General features: G+C 43.7%; 1 protein-coding gene across 9 annotated transcripts in view; it reads left to right on the top strand.

Moving 5' to 3' along the window:
• Nucleotides 1–16,592, top strand: part of ZNF384 (zinc finger protein 384) — an 18,913-nt gene extending 2,321 nt beyond the window's left edge. For 5 of the 9 annotated variants that reach the window (XM_025048708.1, XM_025048707.1, XM_015591556.2 and 2 more), the window contains 10 exons: nt 4,530–4,600; nt 5,148–5,385; nt 5,621–5,668; nt 5,872–6,205; nt 7,037–7,129; nt 10,770–10,994; nt 11,691–11,873; nt 13,410–13,488; nt 14,261–14,419; nt 15,011–16,592. In XM_025048708.1, coding sequence (XP_024904476.1) covers nt 4,535–4,600; nt 5,148–5,385; nt 5,621–5,668; nt 5,872–6,205; nt 7,037–7,129; nt 10,770–10,994; nt 11,691–11,873; nt 13,410–13,488; nt 14,261–14,419; nt 15,011–15,394 — 1,809 coding nt within the window. In that variant the 5' untranslated portion in view covers nt 4,530–4,534 and the 3' untranslated portion in view covers nt 15,395–16,592. The remainder of the gene's footprint in view (nt 1–4,529; nt 4,601–5,147; nt 5,386–5,620; nt 5,669–5,871; nt 6,206–7,036; nt 7,130–10,769; nt 10,995–11,690; nt 11,874–13,409; nt 13,489–14,260; nt 14,420–15,010) is intronic. The other 4 variants (XM_025048709.1, XM_025048710.1, XM_025048711.1 and 1 more) reach the window with 4 other exon arrangements.
• The last annotated feature ends 1,210 nt before the right edge of the window (nt 16,593–17,802 follow it).

Raw genomic sequence — 17,802 nt, 5'->3', positions numbered from 1 at the left:
TAGAATTGGGATAAACCTTTTCTGAGTTATTTTTGTACTTGAGAGCGTTTACAGATAGTAGAAAGGCCTCAAATTCTATTGAAATGGCCCTACTTGAATGTCCTTCTTGGAACTCAGGACCTGAGAAAAAGATTTTGTTTCCCTATTGAGAAAAAAAACAGGTTCTCTGTGTTCCTTCACGTTCAAGTCCTTAACTAATACTGCAGCCTTTCTGCAGTTGTGCATTTTGGAACAGTTTTGCTCAATAGACTGTCCGAGATCCATGGGTCAAGCTCTTTCTGTAGTTGAATTTGAGTTGATTGTTCTTTCTGTAGTTGAATTTGAGTTGATTGTTCTTTGCATCTCTATTTCTTGTAAGTGCTTCTAAGCTGGAAGCTATAGAACTGATACTTTGGGGGTAGTTCCTTTGTAATTATGTGGTCTTTATGTAATTTTCACTAATTGTCACTAATAGTCCTCATCACATGGAAGTATTTCTGTTCTTTTCGGGAGCACTTTGAGCATTTTATTCTTTTTTGTGTTGCCTTCATCCCATCACCATATGCCTTATAAATTTGTTTCGAGAGGTTTATTCTTCTCCCTTCCTTACTCAAACAGAAAGTTTAGTAGTTATTCAGTTATCCACTGATATAGGACCTAGAATGAGATTCCAGAAGTCATGATTCCTAGGTCCATTACCCAGCCACTGAACTTGGTTGGTGTAAGTATTTTGAGAGTTTGTAAAGGGTCATTGTGTTAAGAGAGTGTTATCTTCCTGAGAAAAGAAAATCATGGTTTATTTGAAAAGCAATTAAAAAATTAAGGTAATTACTGGGAAAGAGGTCGTGGTCTTCCCCATGTCTGCCAAAACCATATGCTAGAGGTAGTGACGTCTTTATTCCTGGATGGCTGATAGCACTGTGAAAGGATGAGCAGGTGGGCAAAGCTCTGGTGTAAGAGTTCAAGTTCTACTGTGTGTTTCATGGATATTATTTAATGTTGTCTTTTTTTCTTCACTTCCTTAGGGCTTCCAAGATTTCTTTTGAGTTTGGAAAAGAAATATATGTAATTCCTTGAACCTCTTTAAAAAATCTCATGGCCAGCTCCATTATAGCAAACCTCCCTTCTTAACAGAACAGTTGAGCACTGTGCAGTAGTAAAGTTGACATTAGAACCTAGACTTTCAATCTGCTAATATTCTTCTTTCTACTTACTGTATTTTTTCTTCTTTTACTGTTCTTTAGGCTATAATAGAACCCTTTCACTTCATTCCCAGTCTAGGGTACACCAGTTCTTTTTTTTTTTTTCTTTTTAATACATTGGCATAATCATCAAAACTTACACTCTGTGTAGAGATGAGGTTTCCCTGTAATATCAGTGAGCTTCTTCGGATTTAAGAATGTTGATATGTGTCTGCTTGGATGTCGGGATGGTTTGGTGAGAGTTCCTCCTTGAATGAGAGTTAAGAGTATAAGTGGTAAAATAGACAGTAAACAGCTTTCAAGTGATCTGTTACACAACTCCAAGGGGTGCCATTTGCATGTATTCTGGCAAGACTCTTACCTTCTTTGCTCTCCATTTGATCTCATTTTAGGGATACAGAGATTTACGTCAGACTTATCAGAATAGCAGTATAGCATTTCTCAGGTGTCGTTTTGCAGACAAATATTGCTTCTAGTTCACCAAGCAGTACTTTCCATGTACCCCAATTTGGGGTTGACATTTACTAGAAGCTCACAAAGCATATTTATCATTTTATCCTAGAACCAGCTATGATTCTGATCTTCAGTTTTGTTCTCTATAAGAACCAAAGCAGAGTGAGAGATTGAGTATCTGTGGAAGTGGCCTTTCACCCGCTCTGGACAGTCTGGCCCTTTTACTCAGATTCCATCATTCTAAGATCAGTTATCTTGTAGCCAGGAGAGATTTCACAGGATGTGGACAGAGAATATCATCTTTAACTGCATTTTGCTGTCATCAGAATTTCATTTTTGAAAACATTAGTGAGAGTTACCTGAAAAATGTATAGTCTGTTCCTGGAAATATTCTAAATTTTAATTCTTGAATCAAGACACAGTGTCAGAAAGTATGTACTTCAGTATATGGTTTTGATCTCTTGTAGAATCCCTTTCTCTAACTTGCTCTGCTATTTACTGTTTGCCTCCAATTTCCTCATTCGAAAAATGGAGATTACAATACCTTACTTCATAGAATTGTTGTGGGTATTAAATGATGTGATAGGTGTAAAGTGCTTAGAACAGCACCTTGAACACTATAACCACTTAATAGACATTAATGGTGATGGTGGTGGTGATATTGTCCACCACATCACTTTGTATGCCCCTTTTATAGGAACCTACAGGTAATATTTCCCTCAGACACTTCTTCACCTGAACCATTTGTGGGACGATATGGATAGATACAATCTTTTTTTGTGAGGGAGGGGCCCTGTCACAGGAATCCTATCTGAGGACATTCTTATTTTCAGGCTCTCAGTTCCTCCTAAATTTTCACATCCGTAATGTGTTTACTTCCTTGACTCTTTGGGAGGAAATTATGTGTTAGACTCTCCTTTCTTTTACTCTCTAGCCTGATGCTCTACTTCATATACTGCCATATATCACCACTCTTGTCTGTTTCATTTCTCTCAGCTAGAAGGTTAGACAAACGGGTCATGGGTCAAGGTTTGAACCCCTGGCAATGTTTTCAAAATCTGTGTGTGGAGTCCACTGTCATTCAGTTCATTAAATATGGAGTTGTTGCGTTTGAGACTAGAGAGATTCAAGATGTGATCCCTGCCTCCTGAAAAGCTTGGCAAGATTGGATTCTTTTAAACTGTGATCTGATTGTTTCTTGATTTCTTTTGCCTGAGAAGGACCTTAAGCCCCTTTACGAAGCTAATGGTGGAAGGAAAAGGTTAGCACCTGTTTCAGGGACTGTCTGGTTTTCCTGTATTTTATGATTTGGAGAGCAGGATTTCCCTGTGGTCGATCCTCAGTCATATTGAGCCTCATTTGTGTGAAGTTGTAGTCACAGATTTGGTGCATTCCTCTCCTCTCCTTTGCCACTTGTTAGGAAAAAGTAGGCTGACATTCAGTTCTGTTTCCTTTTCTAGGTTTTAATACTGTTTAATAGAGCAAAAACATGTGATGAGATTTTTGGAGAAGGATAAGGAACAGGGTTATGTTCAGAGGGATATCCCTTCTGCTTAAACTTCTTTGTTGAAGATTTTTCCTAGTTCCCTTAGTCTCTGTTTGAAACTCAGTTTCTGTTCCCAGTCTACCATCTTAGTATCTCAGATAGCTCTTAGTATCTCTGGTATCTGCCGCCAGCATATTCTCAGTGGGACCTGTGGCTATAAGTCACAGGTCCTTCTTCCCCACTTGAATCTTGATTGCGCTTAGCTCAGAGTAGTAGAATGGTGATAATGTTTAGTTCTTGCTGCCCCACCAGTCACATACTCCCTCTTTACCTACTTTCTGCTGGGCTGGATCTTTCCTTGTCCAGGATTTTGGGAAGCTACTCTTGACCAACGTGCAGCCAATTAAGTCTTTCTAGGAGAAGTGATCAAAATGTGAAAATGAGTGAGTGGTGGGGTACCTGGATTCTGTACCCATCTGTGACTTGCAATGTGATTCTGAGGGATTTGCTTTTCTTGCTTTTTTTTTCACTCCCAAAGTTTTAAGCTTAATTATCATCTACATACAGAGAAGAACTTGAACTCTTAGAAGCCTAGTGTTGGAAAAACTTCAGAGCAGGAGTCTAGTAATGTGTATACGTCTGGTCCACTGTTCCCACTATTCTGAGTCCCTTTACGTGAAAATCTGGGATGCTGCTGCTACTGCTGGTGCTAGAACCCTTTTTTAAACTGGTAACTCCTAGGTTCTCACTACTCAGCCCAGAGTGTGTGGTACCCAGTGCAGCACCATGGATGTTTTTAGACTTTGGTGGGATCAGTGGGGCGTGGTCCCCAGATATCATCTGGTACTCAAAGAATACCTTGATTTTGATTCCTGCCAATTTCATTGTTTAATTCCCTTGGATATTTTGTGTTCTGGCTTAGATAGAACTATAGTTGTCTCAAGTAGAACTTTAATTTTTTTTATTTCAAAGAAGGTAGATTTGAGGGATAAAGAAAAAGAGGAACAGTGACAGGTACCCTGCTGTTGGAAGCCTGTCAGTAGTTTGTTTCGTTGGACTTTGGACACATCACTTCCTCTCTCATGACTTCAATTTCTCTTTTTGTCCACAAAGGAAAGTAATACTCATTCTGTTTCTTTGGTGTATGAGAAACATTCTGTGGGTAAATGAGACATGTATGAGTTCTTTAACCAGTATCTTAATTAGGATAGCTTCTGCTGGATGGCAGGATAGTGCTGAGTGATTCTGACCAATGAGACTAATACACTAGATCCTAAGGTTGTGACTGCTAATTCCCAGCCATGTGATTAGAGGCCGAAGAAGAGACCAGGAACTCCTCAACTCCCCTTCTCCATTGCTGAGCTTCTTCAGATATATTCCTGAGTATGATGTGGTCTTTCTTTCTTCAGGTAGAATGGAAGAATCTCACTTCAATTCTAACCCGTACTTCTGGCCTTCTATCCCCACAGTCTCAGGACAGGTAGGTGTGATTTGCTTTTTTGCTCCTCCCCCATCATGTGCTTTTTCAACTCTTGAGTAGTAAGTTCTGGTATGTTGAGACTGAAGCAAGAAAAACCATATGCGTTTTTACTGGGTCCCCATCACTGAGAATTATGGTGTTTCTATCTTGGCTTCTCTGAAAGCACAAAGATATTAACTGTTCCTTGATCTCAGAGGAGGGAGACAGAATGCAAAGTGCTTAATGAGCAGACAAAATCAGCCTCTTCCCAAAGAAGCCACTCCCCTCCGCCTTCCTTTTCTTGTATTTATTTATTAAATTATAATTGACATACAATGTTATATTAGTTTCAGGTATATCTGGTAGTGATTAGACAGTTATATACCTTACAAAGTGGTCATTTCGATGAGTCACATACCCATCTGGCATCATATATAGTTACTAAGATAGCATTGACTATAACTGGCAGTTTGTACTTCTTAGTCCTCTTCACCTTTTTTGCCCATCCCTCCAACCCCTCCCATCTGGTGACCATCAGTTTGTTCTCTGCCCCTTCCCTTTCTTTTAGATTGAGAACACGATGTTCATCAATAAGATGAAGGATCAGCTATTGCCAGAGAAGGGCTGTGGGCTGCCTCCACCCCACTACCCCACCTTGCTGACAGTGCCTGCCTCAGTGTCCCTGCCCTCGGGCATCAATATGGACACAGAGTCCAAGTCAGACCAGCTGACCCCACATAGCCAGGCGTCCGTTACCCAGAATATCACGGTGGTCCCTGTGCCGTCTACAGGACTGATGACTGCTGGTGAGCAACTCTGCTCTTCTCCAATCTGAGGTGTTGATCTTCCATGATCAGTACCCCAGGCTGGAGGGCTCCAAGGACATGGGGAGTGGGAAATGTGTTTGATTACTCAATCAGATTTTTATTAAGTGCCTACTGTGTGCCTAGCAATGCGCTAGGCATTGTGGGGGATACAAAGAAGTAGAAGATGCGGTCCCTGCCTTTGAGGAGGTGACATTCTTTCCTTCTCTGAATCAAGGAGTCTCCTGTTCTCAGAGGTGGAGAAGAGAAGGGAGTCAATCAAGGGGTAAATCTCACTGTTACCGGGGGTGGGGTGGGCAACAGGGGTTAGGAGACCATTATTTTTCTATAGGGTTTGGGGTTTCCTATATACTCTGGGCTGGGGGGCGGTGGTGAGGGGTTAATTAGACACTGATTTGGGGGAAATTAAATAGGATTAGAATCAGCAGTGGACAACATGACACCATCTCCTTTTTCTCCTAATCCTAGGTCCTGGTTTGGTAATCACGTCCCCCTCAGGCTCCCTTGTGACCACAGCCTCATCAGCTCAGACCTTCCCCATTTCGGCTCCCATGATTGTCTCAGCTCTTCCCCCTGGCTCACAAGCCCTGCAGGTGGTCCCTGACCTCTCCAAGAAGGTATCATCAGCCCTAACGGAGGAAGGAGGTGGAGGTGGTGGTGGAGGTGGCAGTGTGGCTCCTAAGCCCCCCCGGGGCCGAAAGAAGAAGCGGATGCTAGAATCAGGGCTGCCTGAGATGAATGACCCTTATGTCCTCTCTCCTGAGGATGATGATGACCATCAGAAAGACGGCAAAACCTATAGGTATGAGTCAGAGCTGGGGCAGAATGGGCTGAGGATCCTTGTCTCAACTTCCCTATTCCCTGTGTCCTGCCCCTAATCAGGCTGTATGCCCTGCCAGCTTTCCACCTCATCCACGTGCATGTCAGGTGTTCTGGTGTGAGGCAGGAAGATTGAGCTTATAGCACTTCTCTGGTGCCTCTTCCCCCAGGATGCAGACCCATTTCACTCCTTCCTTTTTGGGGTCATCAGCACTGACATAATAAGAGTTTCTTGTAATGAAGCTTTAGACTGGGTTTGAGACTCCATCTCCAGCTACTTTTTGCTTTCTATATTTTCCATTTCTATTTTTCCAAGAAACCTTTCTGATAAGCCCCTCACCAGTGTTTCATCCACTGATTCTTGGACTGTATTTGAACGTTGAGCTTGCCTGACCCTGCATGGTTGGGAAGATGGGAGGGGTGTATATAAAAAGGTGGGAGACATAGGATATCTCCCTCCCCGCTCTTAGAATATATGCTTATAAAATGACTGTTTGCTCACTTTCTAATTCATAGAAGTCATTTTGATTCTTCACTGCCTTTAAGTGTCCATTGTCAAAAAGCATTATATTTGCATGTGGTACTGTACAAAACTAATTACATAGTAAACTTCCCTGCCCTTTGAAAGTTGGAAATCTTCTAATTCCCCTTGAGAGTTATCAAGGGCCCTTGTGGGTTTGGGGAGTTTGGTCCCAGTATACAGAGTGGGATAACCACTGTTACAGCTTTGATGCAGACAGGGGCAGGTGTGCATGGCTGGGAGACTGGGTCTGTCCTTAGTGTACCGAGATGGGCAATGTTGTTCCCATTTTAGGAGCGAAGGGAACTGCGGCACAGGAAATGGACAGAGCCTTGGGCTCATGGATTCAGTTCCCGGCTCCACCACGAACTTGCTGTGTGACCCTGGGCAAGTCCTTTCCCCCCTCTCTGGGCCTCAGTTTCCTCATCTGTAAAATGGGGAGAATTCTGTTTCTTCCTCCCATTTGTTGGGAGTATATATCAGATAAGATTTGAAATGTTGGGAACGTCAAAAGAGATAAAGAATAGTCATCATTTAGCATTTATTATTATTTGTGTTGTACACTTCTGCTGTTGAGAGTAGCTATGACTGTAGAGCATTTAAATCCCTCTTTGTAAGTGAAAATGAGGGGAGTGTTGCTATGCAGAAAGTATTAGCACTGCAAAATTCCAGTCTCTAATCCCAAAGTTCATTGCAGCTTTATTATTACAGGTGTACCCCACTTTATACAATAAAAGTGTTCCTGGAAAATGTTTACATCATATCATATTATAAAGGTACCTGACAAGTTTGATTCATTAAAGGCATTTTTTAATATATCATTTCATAAAATGAAAATCCTTCTTAAATATATTTTGTAGAAATCTGGATTGTATGTATTTGCTTAAAGCGAGGTCATTGTACATGGAGAAACACTCGTACAAAATGTGCTGCGGCACGAGTAGTGGGAGGGTTCTCCGACACCCTGTGGAGCCCTTCACACGGGTCAGTGTCCTGACTCTGCCAAGCATTTTTAGTTGGTTGGTTTTTTGGATCCACATTTGGACTTCCCAAACTGTGTATACGGATAGAAATGTGAATATACAATTGGAAGGATACCCCGATGACTTTTCTACACCCTCAGCATTTTTGGAGTTCTTGGCAGCCCCCATGCCAAGTGACTAAAGAGGACTCTGAAATTTAAGGGCAACTAATTATATTCTAGGTGAATGGAATTTCTTCAGAAACTCAGAACTCTGAAGTTCCAAAGGAATCTTTTTAGTCACAAAGAATCTCTCTTTCGATGCATGTGTAGGTCAGCCACATCCATTCCTGTGGCCAGTGGCTTTTGATGGTGTGTTGGGTAATTGGGTTCTGTCACTCTGGGCAAATCAACTTATTTCTAGGTCTTTGTTTACATCTGTAAAATGGGAAGATCAATTGTGGCCCTCATTTATCTTGTGGAAATGTTTTGAGGGATAATCAGAGTATTTGAAATTGTTTTTGAGTATCTAAGGAAAAAAAGGGATAATTCAAAGTGGTCACTGTAAGCGAAGCCATTGCATCGCATGCCTCCAAAGGGGCACTGTTCTCATGTTGAATGTGAATGGTGTCCCTTAGAGTTGTGCACCCAGTGATATGGGGTGCTGGCTTTTCTACCCCCCGCTAACTGCACACTGCCACAACTCTCCTACATCGGATTTCTTTCCGACCACTCAACACATTGCATTAAAGGACTTGTACCTTCGTGTTTGACTTCATAGGATTTCAGAGTTGGCACTACTTGAATGGTCACCTAAGCCAGTCCCTTCTCTATATTTTAGTCTTCTAAACGTTCCTGGCAGATGGTTGTCCAGCCTCTCCTTGAATACCTCTGGTGTGAGGAATCTTAAATTAGACTAGAATCATGGCTTTGTCATGAATAACTATTTGCCCTTTGGCAAATTACTTAACTTTTCTGAGCCTTGGTGCTCCTTTCTATAAAACTGGGATAATACTTGCCAGGTTATTGTGAGAGGTGGAAACAATGTGTTTAAAATGCCCAACCCCCTGCCTAGCAGTATCGGGCACAACAAATGGCAACTATTATTATTATCATTATACCTAATACCTTTTGTGAGTGCTCATTTCGTTGCCAGTCTATTATCAGTGACTTTAAGCTTTGCAGATTCTTCTCTAGTTGAAAACTGATGAAGAGTGTTATTTTCTCTTATACTTAATTTCATATTGAGGGTACAGTTGTATATTCAGCACACACACACACTAAATGAGGTATTGAGTTAAAGTGAATATTGTTTTACCTATCTGAAAAATTTTAGCAACCAAGGGAAATTATTTTGTAACTTTAGTACAGTTTCCCTCCAAGTGACAATATGTCAAGTTTCTAACCTCAGTCGTAGGTAGTGAAACATACAGTAGCATGAGCTCATCCATCAGCACTGCTGCTATTAACACTAATGCAATTTTATTATTAGAGGACACTTGCTTTACCTTTGTCCTGGGTGTTTGCTGGCCCTTCTGGGGGCATATATTTATCTCTCCATTTTACAGACCAGAGAATTGAGGTCTAGATTGATGATCAAGCCTGTTACTGAACTTTAAGTAGAGCCCAGGTGTCCAAAGTTCCGTTGGCTATTTTCTGTTGGCTATGTCCTTTGGACTGCGCTACCTATAAATAAAACCTCCCCACCTCTCATACAATGGTTGGACATCCCAGACAATGGTCGGGGATTGGTAAACTGATAATTATGTTATAGAAATTGGCCTTAATGATTGGAATTTTAATAGAAACAGTTCTGTATGGGCCATCTCCCCAGTTAACAGTGGTATCTTTTTCTCTGAAGAGTCCTTTGTAGTCTTGATCTCAGTTATTCTTTAGAAATTCTCCTGGAATCATAAAAAAGCAGGAATTATACTCTGTACCATGCCAGACCCTCTTCCAAGGATAAGTTGGGAGGACTCAAGGAAGAGGGACTTGCCCTGGTTACCTGGCTTCCAGGCTATTGCCCTTTCTATCAGCCCACATTGTGCCCTGGTAACTTGTTTAGGAGTGCTAGGGTTCTAGCTCATAGATAGTTTTTACCCAGTAAGAAAGTCTAAATAGTTGTGGCTTGACCTGCTCAAAGGCCTCCTTATTTGATATTCTTGGGCAATGCTAGAGCAGTAAGAATTACCAAATCAGGTGATGAGTGAAAGTGTATGCACATGCCGTTGATATCACCCCAAAGTGCTGACACTGGCTCCATGTGTGAGGAAAGAGGAAAGGTTTAGCATGGAAGCTCAGAGCTTCCCAAATCTTCTCCTAAATATTTGAAAGATAGAACCCACTTCCAACAGTTACCTTGGCTCATTGCAAAAGTGGTTCTCACTTGATTACCAAGGGGCTGGGACTTAGGGGCAGCTGGTGGAACATCAGATACAGGGTGGAGGCCAGACATACATGGTTTGGAAAAGCCCCTACAAATACTGTAATTCTGATAATTCTCCTTCCATCCCTCCCTCCCCCCATTTATTTAGGAATCCCTGGCAAAAAGGAAGTAGAAAATCTGAGAGAAGGCAGTTGTCTGAGGAAACAGGAGAAGTCCTGGGTAATCTAGCCAGTTTGTCCTCGTTATCATCTTGAGAGCTTGAGAAATAACTGAGGGATGTACTTTATACATGGGAAATTAGAGAAAGGAGCTCTTTAAAAGTTTGAAATTAAGATATAGGCAGAAGAAAAACAAGTTAAATGATAATCCTGGCCCGGTGAAATTCACATCAGCCCAGAGCCCATAATAAGATTTTCCTGTTTTACGTGGTTGAATTCTTGTTTTTGTACACACTTAGGGAGTTCAGTCATTCAGCAAACATGTATTGAGTATTTATATTGTGCTGGGCTGTTAGAAGCTTTGGCTATAAAGATAAAATAGAGCTTCTCCTCTCACTGGCCTTAAGTGTTATTGGAGTAGGAGAGTGATCAGAGAGATTGGCTTCTTTGGAAGTGGAGGGGAGGGTTTAGCCGTGCCCTCTTGGTAGGAAGGGTTCTAACCACTGCCCTCACTTGGCCCAGGTGCCGGATGTGCTCACTGACATTCTACTCAAAGTCGGAGATGCAGATCCACTCCAAGTCACACACCGAGACCAAGCCCCACAAGTGCCCACATTGTTCCAAGACCTTCGCCAACAGCTCCTACCTGGCCCAGCACATCCGTATCCACTCAGGGGCCAAGCCCTACAGTTGTAACTTCTGTGAGAAATCCTTCCGCCAGCTCTCTCACCTTCAGCAGCACACCCGGTAAGGCTGCTCTTGGTTTTACCCCACTACCTGGCCGTGAACCCCTCACCCCAAAAACACATCTGCGCCTACTCTTCTCTCCACGTCTTCTTTTTTCCTTTTTGACTTTGCCCTTCGGGAGCCTCAACTCTCCCGTTACTGTCTGTGAAAAATAAACTCTATGTCCTAGCGCTTTGCGGGAGGCGGCCTGGAAAATTGTGGTCTCCAATCCCAAAGTCTAGAACGATTTTTGTGGTTTCTCTCTGTGTCTGTGTTTGGAAATCTTCTGCAGAGCAGGCCCTGCTTTTACTATATGCTTCAGTTCAGAGCCAAGGTGTGCATTCAGCTTCAGGTCCATGGGGAACAGGCGGTATTGGTCTTTGTTCAGATTACTGTTTGGAAGCAGGGTATCTGTGGTGAGTGTGTAACCTTAGAAACAAGCGGAGGGTTGACAAGACTGAAATCTTTAAGGTTACCAGGAACCAGGGGTTGCAGCTCTTCATCATCTCACTGCCATTCTAGCCACCGACTTAAGATCAGCAACAACCTAGATCTGGGTGTCCTCCTCATTAGCCTATCCAGGCCGGAGTATGTTTGGGAGGAGGGAGGAGGGGGTGCTCTCATCCGTCAAGCAACATCATTTCACCCAGCAGAGAGCTGAGCCCGTGGTGTCGAACTGCTTCCTCCTCCCCCCTTCCCTCCTCTCCTCTCCGGCAGGATCCACTCCAAGATGCACACGGAGACCATCAAGCCCCACAAGTGCCCGCACTGCTCCAAGACCTTCGCCAACACCTCCTACCTGGCCCAGCACCTCCGTATCCACTCGGGGGCCAAGCCCTACAACTGTTCCTACTGCCAGAAGGCCTTCCGCCAGCTCTCCCACCTCCAGCAGCACACACGGTAAGGGAGAGTGGCGGGCTACTGCCCCCGCCCCGCTGGCATGCCCTCCCCACCCCCGCCCCGGACACACACAACAACCCGCATGCGGGGGGCGGGGGAGAGACGTGGCCGGAGGAGAGACCTGGCTGGAGGAGAACATGACTGGCATCTGGGAGAGAAAGAACAAACGATAACTCTGGAGAAACAAGTGGACGTTCAGAGAGTGTCTGGGGCAAAAGCTACATTGGGGAGCTGCGATGACTGTGATATTCCCAGATGCATGGGAGGAAGAGACTCATCTGGAGCAGAGACCTTTTTTTTTTCCCCTCATTTCCTTCCCTGAAAACACCCGTGCACACATCTTGCAAGATTTTCTCCTTGATGCCAAAGCAGGGCATTGGATTGAAGAAGATGTTACCTCTAGCCCGTAGAGCACCACTTATGAACTGGAGATATAATCAGACTTTCGCTGGATATCATCGGCCTGGTGACACCTATGGCAACAAGGAAATCTCCAAGGGATACCAGGGGTAGAGAACAAAACCGAACACATCCTAAATCTTCACAGAGAACTGGCAAACAAAATGAAAAGGCTCATATTTCTTAAGGATGCCCACTGTTTGTCCCATGAATCTGGAGCGACTAGGAGGAAGTGAACCTGCCAACCAAAAGAATTGATGTCCTTCATTGGTATCTCAAGTTGAACTGGAGTTCAGACTCTTATTGGCCATAGATAGGCCTCACACTGCTGTATCTGGATGTGGTGATCCCCCTTAAAGTGGTCAGACATGCTTTGTGAAGAGGAAGAGTCGGGCTTTCCTCATAAGGAGACATGTCCTGTGCTGTTTTCAAGGTTTTATAACAGGTCTAGAAAAGCGTCTGGTCACAAAGATAGTTCTGAAGTCCCTGATGAGGAGCAGGTGTCTGCACACTTTCAAGTCCTTGGCTCATCTCAGTGGAGGGCCCTGTAGTGTTTGGGAAAGAGGTCAAATTGGTACTAAACGAGGCATTTTCTACCATTAGGTGGCTGGACTGGGGAAAAAACCCAGGAGTTTCCATGGGTATTTGTATCACTGCTACTTTCACAGTTACCATAACTCTGTGTTTTTCTTTGACACCAGACTTTCTCTGGGAGTGGTGTTCAAGGCTGAGGAGATAGTTTCTGGCTGTATGGTGGAGGCCAAGGAAGAGGTGTTATGTGTATCTTTTTCTTTATCGTTGTGTTTACCTTATGTTTCTGAGCATTCTTCAGGGACAGTTGCTATAGGAGCTGACGTGTATACCAAATTGTAGTCTGCCTGTCTCTTGGCTGCCAAGCCACCAGTCCTTCTTCCCCCAGCAGAGAGAAGCCCAGCTTGAGCTGAGTGACACAGGCAATGAGCAAAAATCAGGTGATACAGCGTGATCTGTGTAAAAGGAGCCGAGGCCTCCTGGAGACCCATCTCACACTCCCACTCCTGTGGGAGGGCAGGAGTGACCTTGAGGAGGCTTGTTGAGCCAATCTCCAAGTGGCCTTGCTGACATCTCTCCCTTTTTTTCTTTTCTTATCCCATGCAGAATCCACACCGGTGATAGACCATACAAATGTGCACATCCTGGCTGTGAGAAAGCCTTCACACAGCTCTCCAATCTGCAGGTAAATGCTCCTCTGTCCACAGGAGGCCTTGACTCTTAAGACTTGGGGGTCGAAGTGCCATTTAACTAGTAGAGCAGTTCTCAAAACTTTTTCAGGACCCCTCACAATAGTTATTGGGGAACTTAAAAAAGCTTTTATTGATGTAACTGTCGGTCTACCTAGATAGTGTGAAACTGAAAAACTGAAAAAGATATTTAGTAATTTGTTTAAAAATAACAAACCAGTTGCATGTTAACACAAATAACATTTCCAAACACAAAACCCAAAAAATTTTAGTAAGAAGAATGGCCTTGTTTTACATTTTTGCATGTTTTTTTAGTGTATGGCTTATCAGAAGATGGCTAGATTCTCATGTCTGCTGTATTCAGTCTGTGGCAATATTATACATCATGTAATCTCCATATAGTCATGAAAGAGAGTGAAAAGGAAGACATTGTCTTATTATTTTAACAATAGTTTTGACCTTGTAGGCCCCCTGAAAAGGTCTTGGTGTTCCCTAGCGTTCCCCATGCCTCATTTTGAGAACCACCGAACTAGTGGGACCAGGCATAGCCATCATTCTAACTTTCAGGAACTTGGTATGTGCTGCATGATGTATGCTTTTTCCTTTAGCCTATGGCTCCTGAAGTTTTATTTGAAGCAATTTCTACTGGCTTTAGATGGAAAGAGAACCTGAGAGGCCTGACACTCAACTCAGATCTTTCCATTAAGGTCAAGGAGGCAAGAGAGAAGAGTCCAGTGCACTCATCTTGATATCTCCCAATCTTCTTAGTCCCACAGGCGGCAGCACAACAAAGATAAACCCTTCAAGTGCCACAACTGTCATCGGGCGTACACAGACGCAGCCTCACTAGAGGTGCACCTATCTACGCATACGGTGAAGCATGCCAAGGTGTACACCTGCACTATCTGTAGTCGGGCATATACGTCGGTGAGTGCACAGTGCCTTCTCTTTCCTTCCCTGTAGGCCTGTAGGACTACAATCCACTTGACACATCTTTCTGGATAAAAATCTGTTGCAGTGAATCTGCTGCCTCCCTAGCTCCAACTTAGAATCAGAAAGGAGAACAGAAACTAAATAGATCCATAACTGCAGAATTTAGGGGATGCCTGATCCCTTAAGCCTGTGGAGATTTCTAAGCAATGATTCTTCGTTTTATTTGAACATAAGGCAAAAGAAAGCAACTTGAAAGTTTGAGAGGGAAAAGATCTCAGATGTTTTCCATTAGACTCCAGAAATTGGTTGTAAAGTTGTTCTAGTCAAAGATCTGTGAGAAAATGACAACTTTCCCTGTGCCAATTGAATGCCAATTGACTGCCAGTGGTGAATCTAAAGATCACCCTCTCCTTTCTACCCAATAGTGAGCCCCGAAAGTGGCACATGGGGAGAACTTGCCCCTGGCTCCAGAATACCTTTGTACAAATATCGCTCTATTAAAGCAACGTAAGAGTCCAGGATGCTGGTTACAAGTAACTTTTCTTTCTCTTTCCTCTCTCAATTCCTTTTTACCATCTCCTTCAGGAAACGTACCTTATGAAACATATGCGCAAACACAACCCTCCTGATCTCCAGCAACAAGTACAGGCAGCAGCAGCGGCGGCAGCAGTGGCCCAGGCCCAGGCCCAGGCCCAAGCTCAAGCTCAGGCTCAGGCTCAAGCCCAGGCTCAAGCCCAAGCTCAGGCTTCCCAGGCATCGCAGCAGCAGCAGCAGCAACAGCCACAGCCACCACACTTCCAGTCCCCTGGGGCAGCCCCCCAGGGTGGGGGTGGTGGGGACAGCAACCCCAATCCTCCACCCCAGTGTTCCTTTGACCTGACCCCTTATAAGACGGCGGAGCATCATAAGGACATCTGCCTCACAGTCACCACCAGCACCATCCAGGTGGAGCATCTGGCTAGCTCGTAGAGACCTGTGCTGCCACCCACTGGGAAGAGGGGAAAGAAGTTCTAGTCCCTTCTTTCTCCAACTCCTCTTGGTGGGAAAAGTCCTCTTCTTCCTTGACAGGCCTTGGCTCCATCTCCTTGGGCCTCAGGCACCGCCTTCCTTCATAGGATACCATATTTTCAACTCCTCTTCAAAAGGAACATCAGCCCTCCTGACTGGCAAAGGATTACTGAGCTGGTAGTGTAATCCAGCAGCCTCCCCTCCCAAGCATAGCTTTTTAAAATTGGGGGGTTGGTGCTCAAGGGAGGGATTTGTTATGACCTCATAGAAACTTTTCCAATATGGGCACTTACTCTCTCCTTACCCTCATAATCCTCAAAGTTCAGGCTGATAGAAGACTAGAGGCTGGCCCTCCCAGATGCCAGAGAGAAGGGAGCCCTAAATGCGGCCAGCCTCCTGTTCTAATCTTGCCTGCAAAAGAACAGGTTTCTCATGTGCCCCAATCCCTGGGAGCTGTTTTTTTTCCCCTCATGGTCTCACTTCGATTCCTACCTAATGCTGGAGGGGGGAGATCTGTGTGGGGGTCAGACCCCCTTTATTTGTAAAGGGGTATGGGCTGAGATGTGGTCCCCAAGGGGCCGGCAATCCCCCAAATGGTTGAGGGTTGCTTAGAAGTGTGGGTTATGGTTTTCCTTGGAGCCTCTCTTCTCTGCCAGCCATGGCCCTGTACTCTGTCTCCCCATCCCCAAATCTAAGGAGCTGTGGGAGCTTTGTGTTCTTATGAAATCCCACAACAAGGGGAGTTGCAGAGAAGGGAGAGTTCGGGGCAAACACAAGGACTGGACTTAGCTCCCTAGGTGCCACGGTCAGTTACCGGACACGGATTTATATATAAATATATATATATAAATATATATATACCCACTCATCACGGCCATCTTTGTTGTAACCATTTCTGTGTTTATAAATGCATTATCTCTGAGAATTTTCATATTTGATGTTTTTATTTTTGTCCTTTTTTTTTCCCACCCTGTCTTCTGGCCAATGACATTTTTATTTCCTTTCGTATTTTTTTTTTTTAATCATGACAGATTTGAGAAAAAATGAAAAAAATCAGGAATCCAGTTGTTATAAAGCAACTTAAAATGAAGGAAAAACTTATGTATAAACCAAGGGGTGTTTTTAGAACCTTGTATAGAAATAAATTCGTGTAAAAGGATCAGAGGCAGTGGAGCTACTGATGTGAGTGAGCATGGGAATAAGCTATTTGGGGAAAGATTTAAGGCCAGGACTAAGGATTTACACTAGTGTATATGTGAAGAACGAATGTTGTGTGATGAGACTGTGTATCCCCAGCCATAGAAGGTGGTGTAGCTTTGATATTTATGAAGTGAAATCTTGGTTGATGAGGGTTTCTAATACAAATCTTGTCAGAGGGACTAGTTTGCTTAAATGCATGAGAGCAAGTTTTCAATCCTGTGTTAAAACTGCTAAGCTTTGTCAAAGAAATGCAAGCACGGCCTCTTGAAAGGACCTACAGTTCCTGCTTGAGCATCAGTGGGCTCAGGGCTAATTCCAGTTAGTGTGTGTGTACATACACATATTCATTATCCTGTGGCACCTTAAACCAGAGGTTTCCAGTGGTGGAAACCATAACCAGGATTGACTAACGACGCATGGTCAAAGAACCTGGACATCAGCCCTGGCTCTACTATCTACCAGTGTTAGCCGAGATGCTTCTTCAACTGTAACATGAAGAGATTGGATAGGTCACCTCCAAGATTCCTTTTTGAGAATTAAAAAACCTCTAAGTAGTGAGAAGATTGTGACAAAGCTCCCATGTCTCATAACATGGCTATCGTCTGTGGACTGCTGGTCAATGGTGCTCGTTACCAGAGTGTAGATAGCCAAAGAAATAATGTCCATTTAATTTTGGACTCATTCTCTTGTGTGGGCATCCAAGATAGTCTCCACCTGTGGCGTGACACTAATGAATGTAACACACAAATATGCCAATGTTTGTTAGCTTCCTCAATATTTGCTTTTTTCGCTTGCTCTCACCAACTGTTGAAAGGACCCTGACAGCCCTACCTTCATCACAGGTAGTAGAACCAGAATCTACTTTTTTAAAGAATATGCTTACTCATAGCAACAATCCTATGAAGTAGGTACTGTTATTCTCATACAGAGGAGGAATAGACTCACAGCTTAAATTGTTTACCTAGGGGCATGACACATAGAGTGAAGTCTTCTATTGCTCTATCTTACCACCTGCTCAGTAGTAGAACCTGGGGTTTTGCCTTACCCTTCACATATTTGGTCTAAATTATGTGGCTGAAAATTGGTTTCATTAAAAGCCTACCATGTGATACTGATTATTATCAAGAACGTGAGAGGCAACGATCTCCAAAACACTTGTCTTACACCAC

The sequence above is a fragment of the Pteropus alecto genome, unplaced genomic scaffold (genome assembly GCF_000325575.1).
Source record: "Pteropus alecto unplaced genomic scaffold, ASM32557v1 scaffold94, whole genome shotgun sequence".
Lineage (NCBI taxonomy): Eukaryota > Metazoa > Chordata > Mammalia > Chiroptera > Pteropodidae > Pteropus > Pteropus alecto.
The sequence above is the reverse complement of the archived record's forward strand: the minus strand, read 5'-3'. Positions and strand labels throughout refer to the sequence as shown.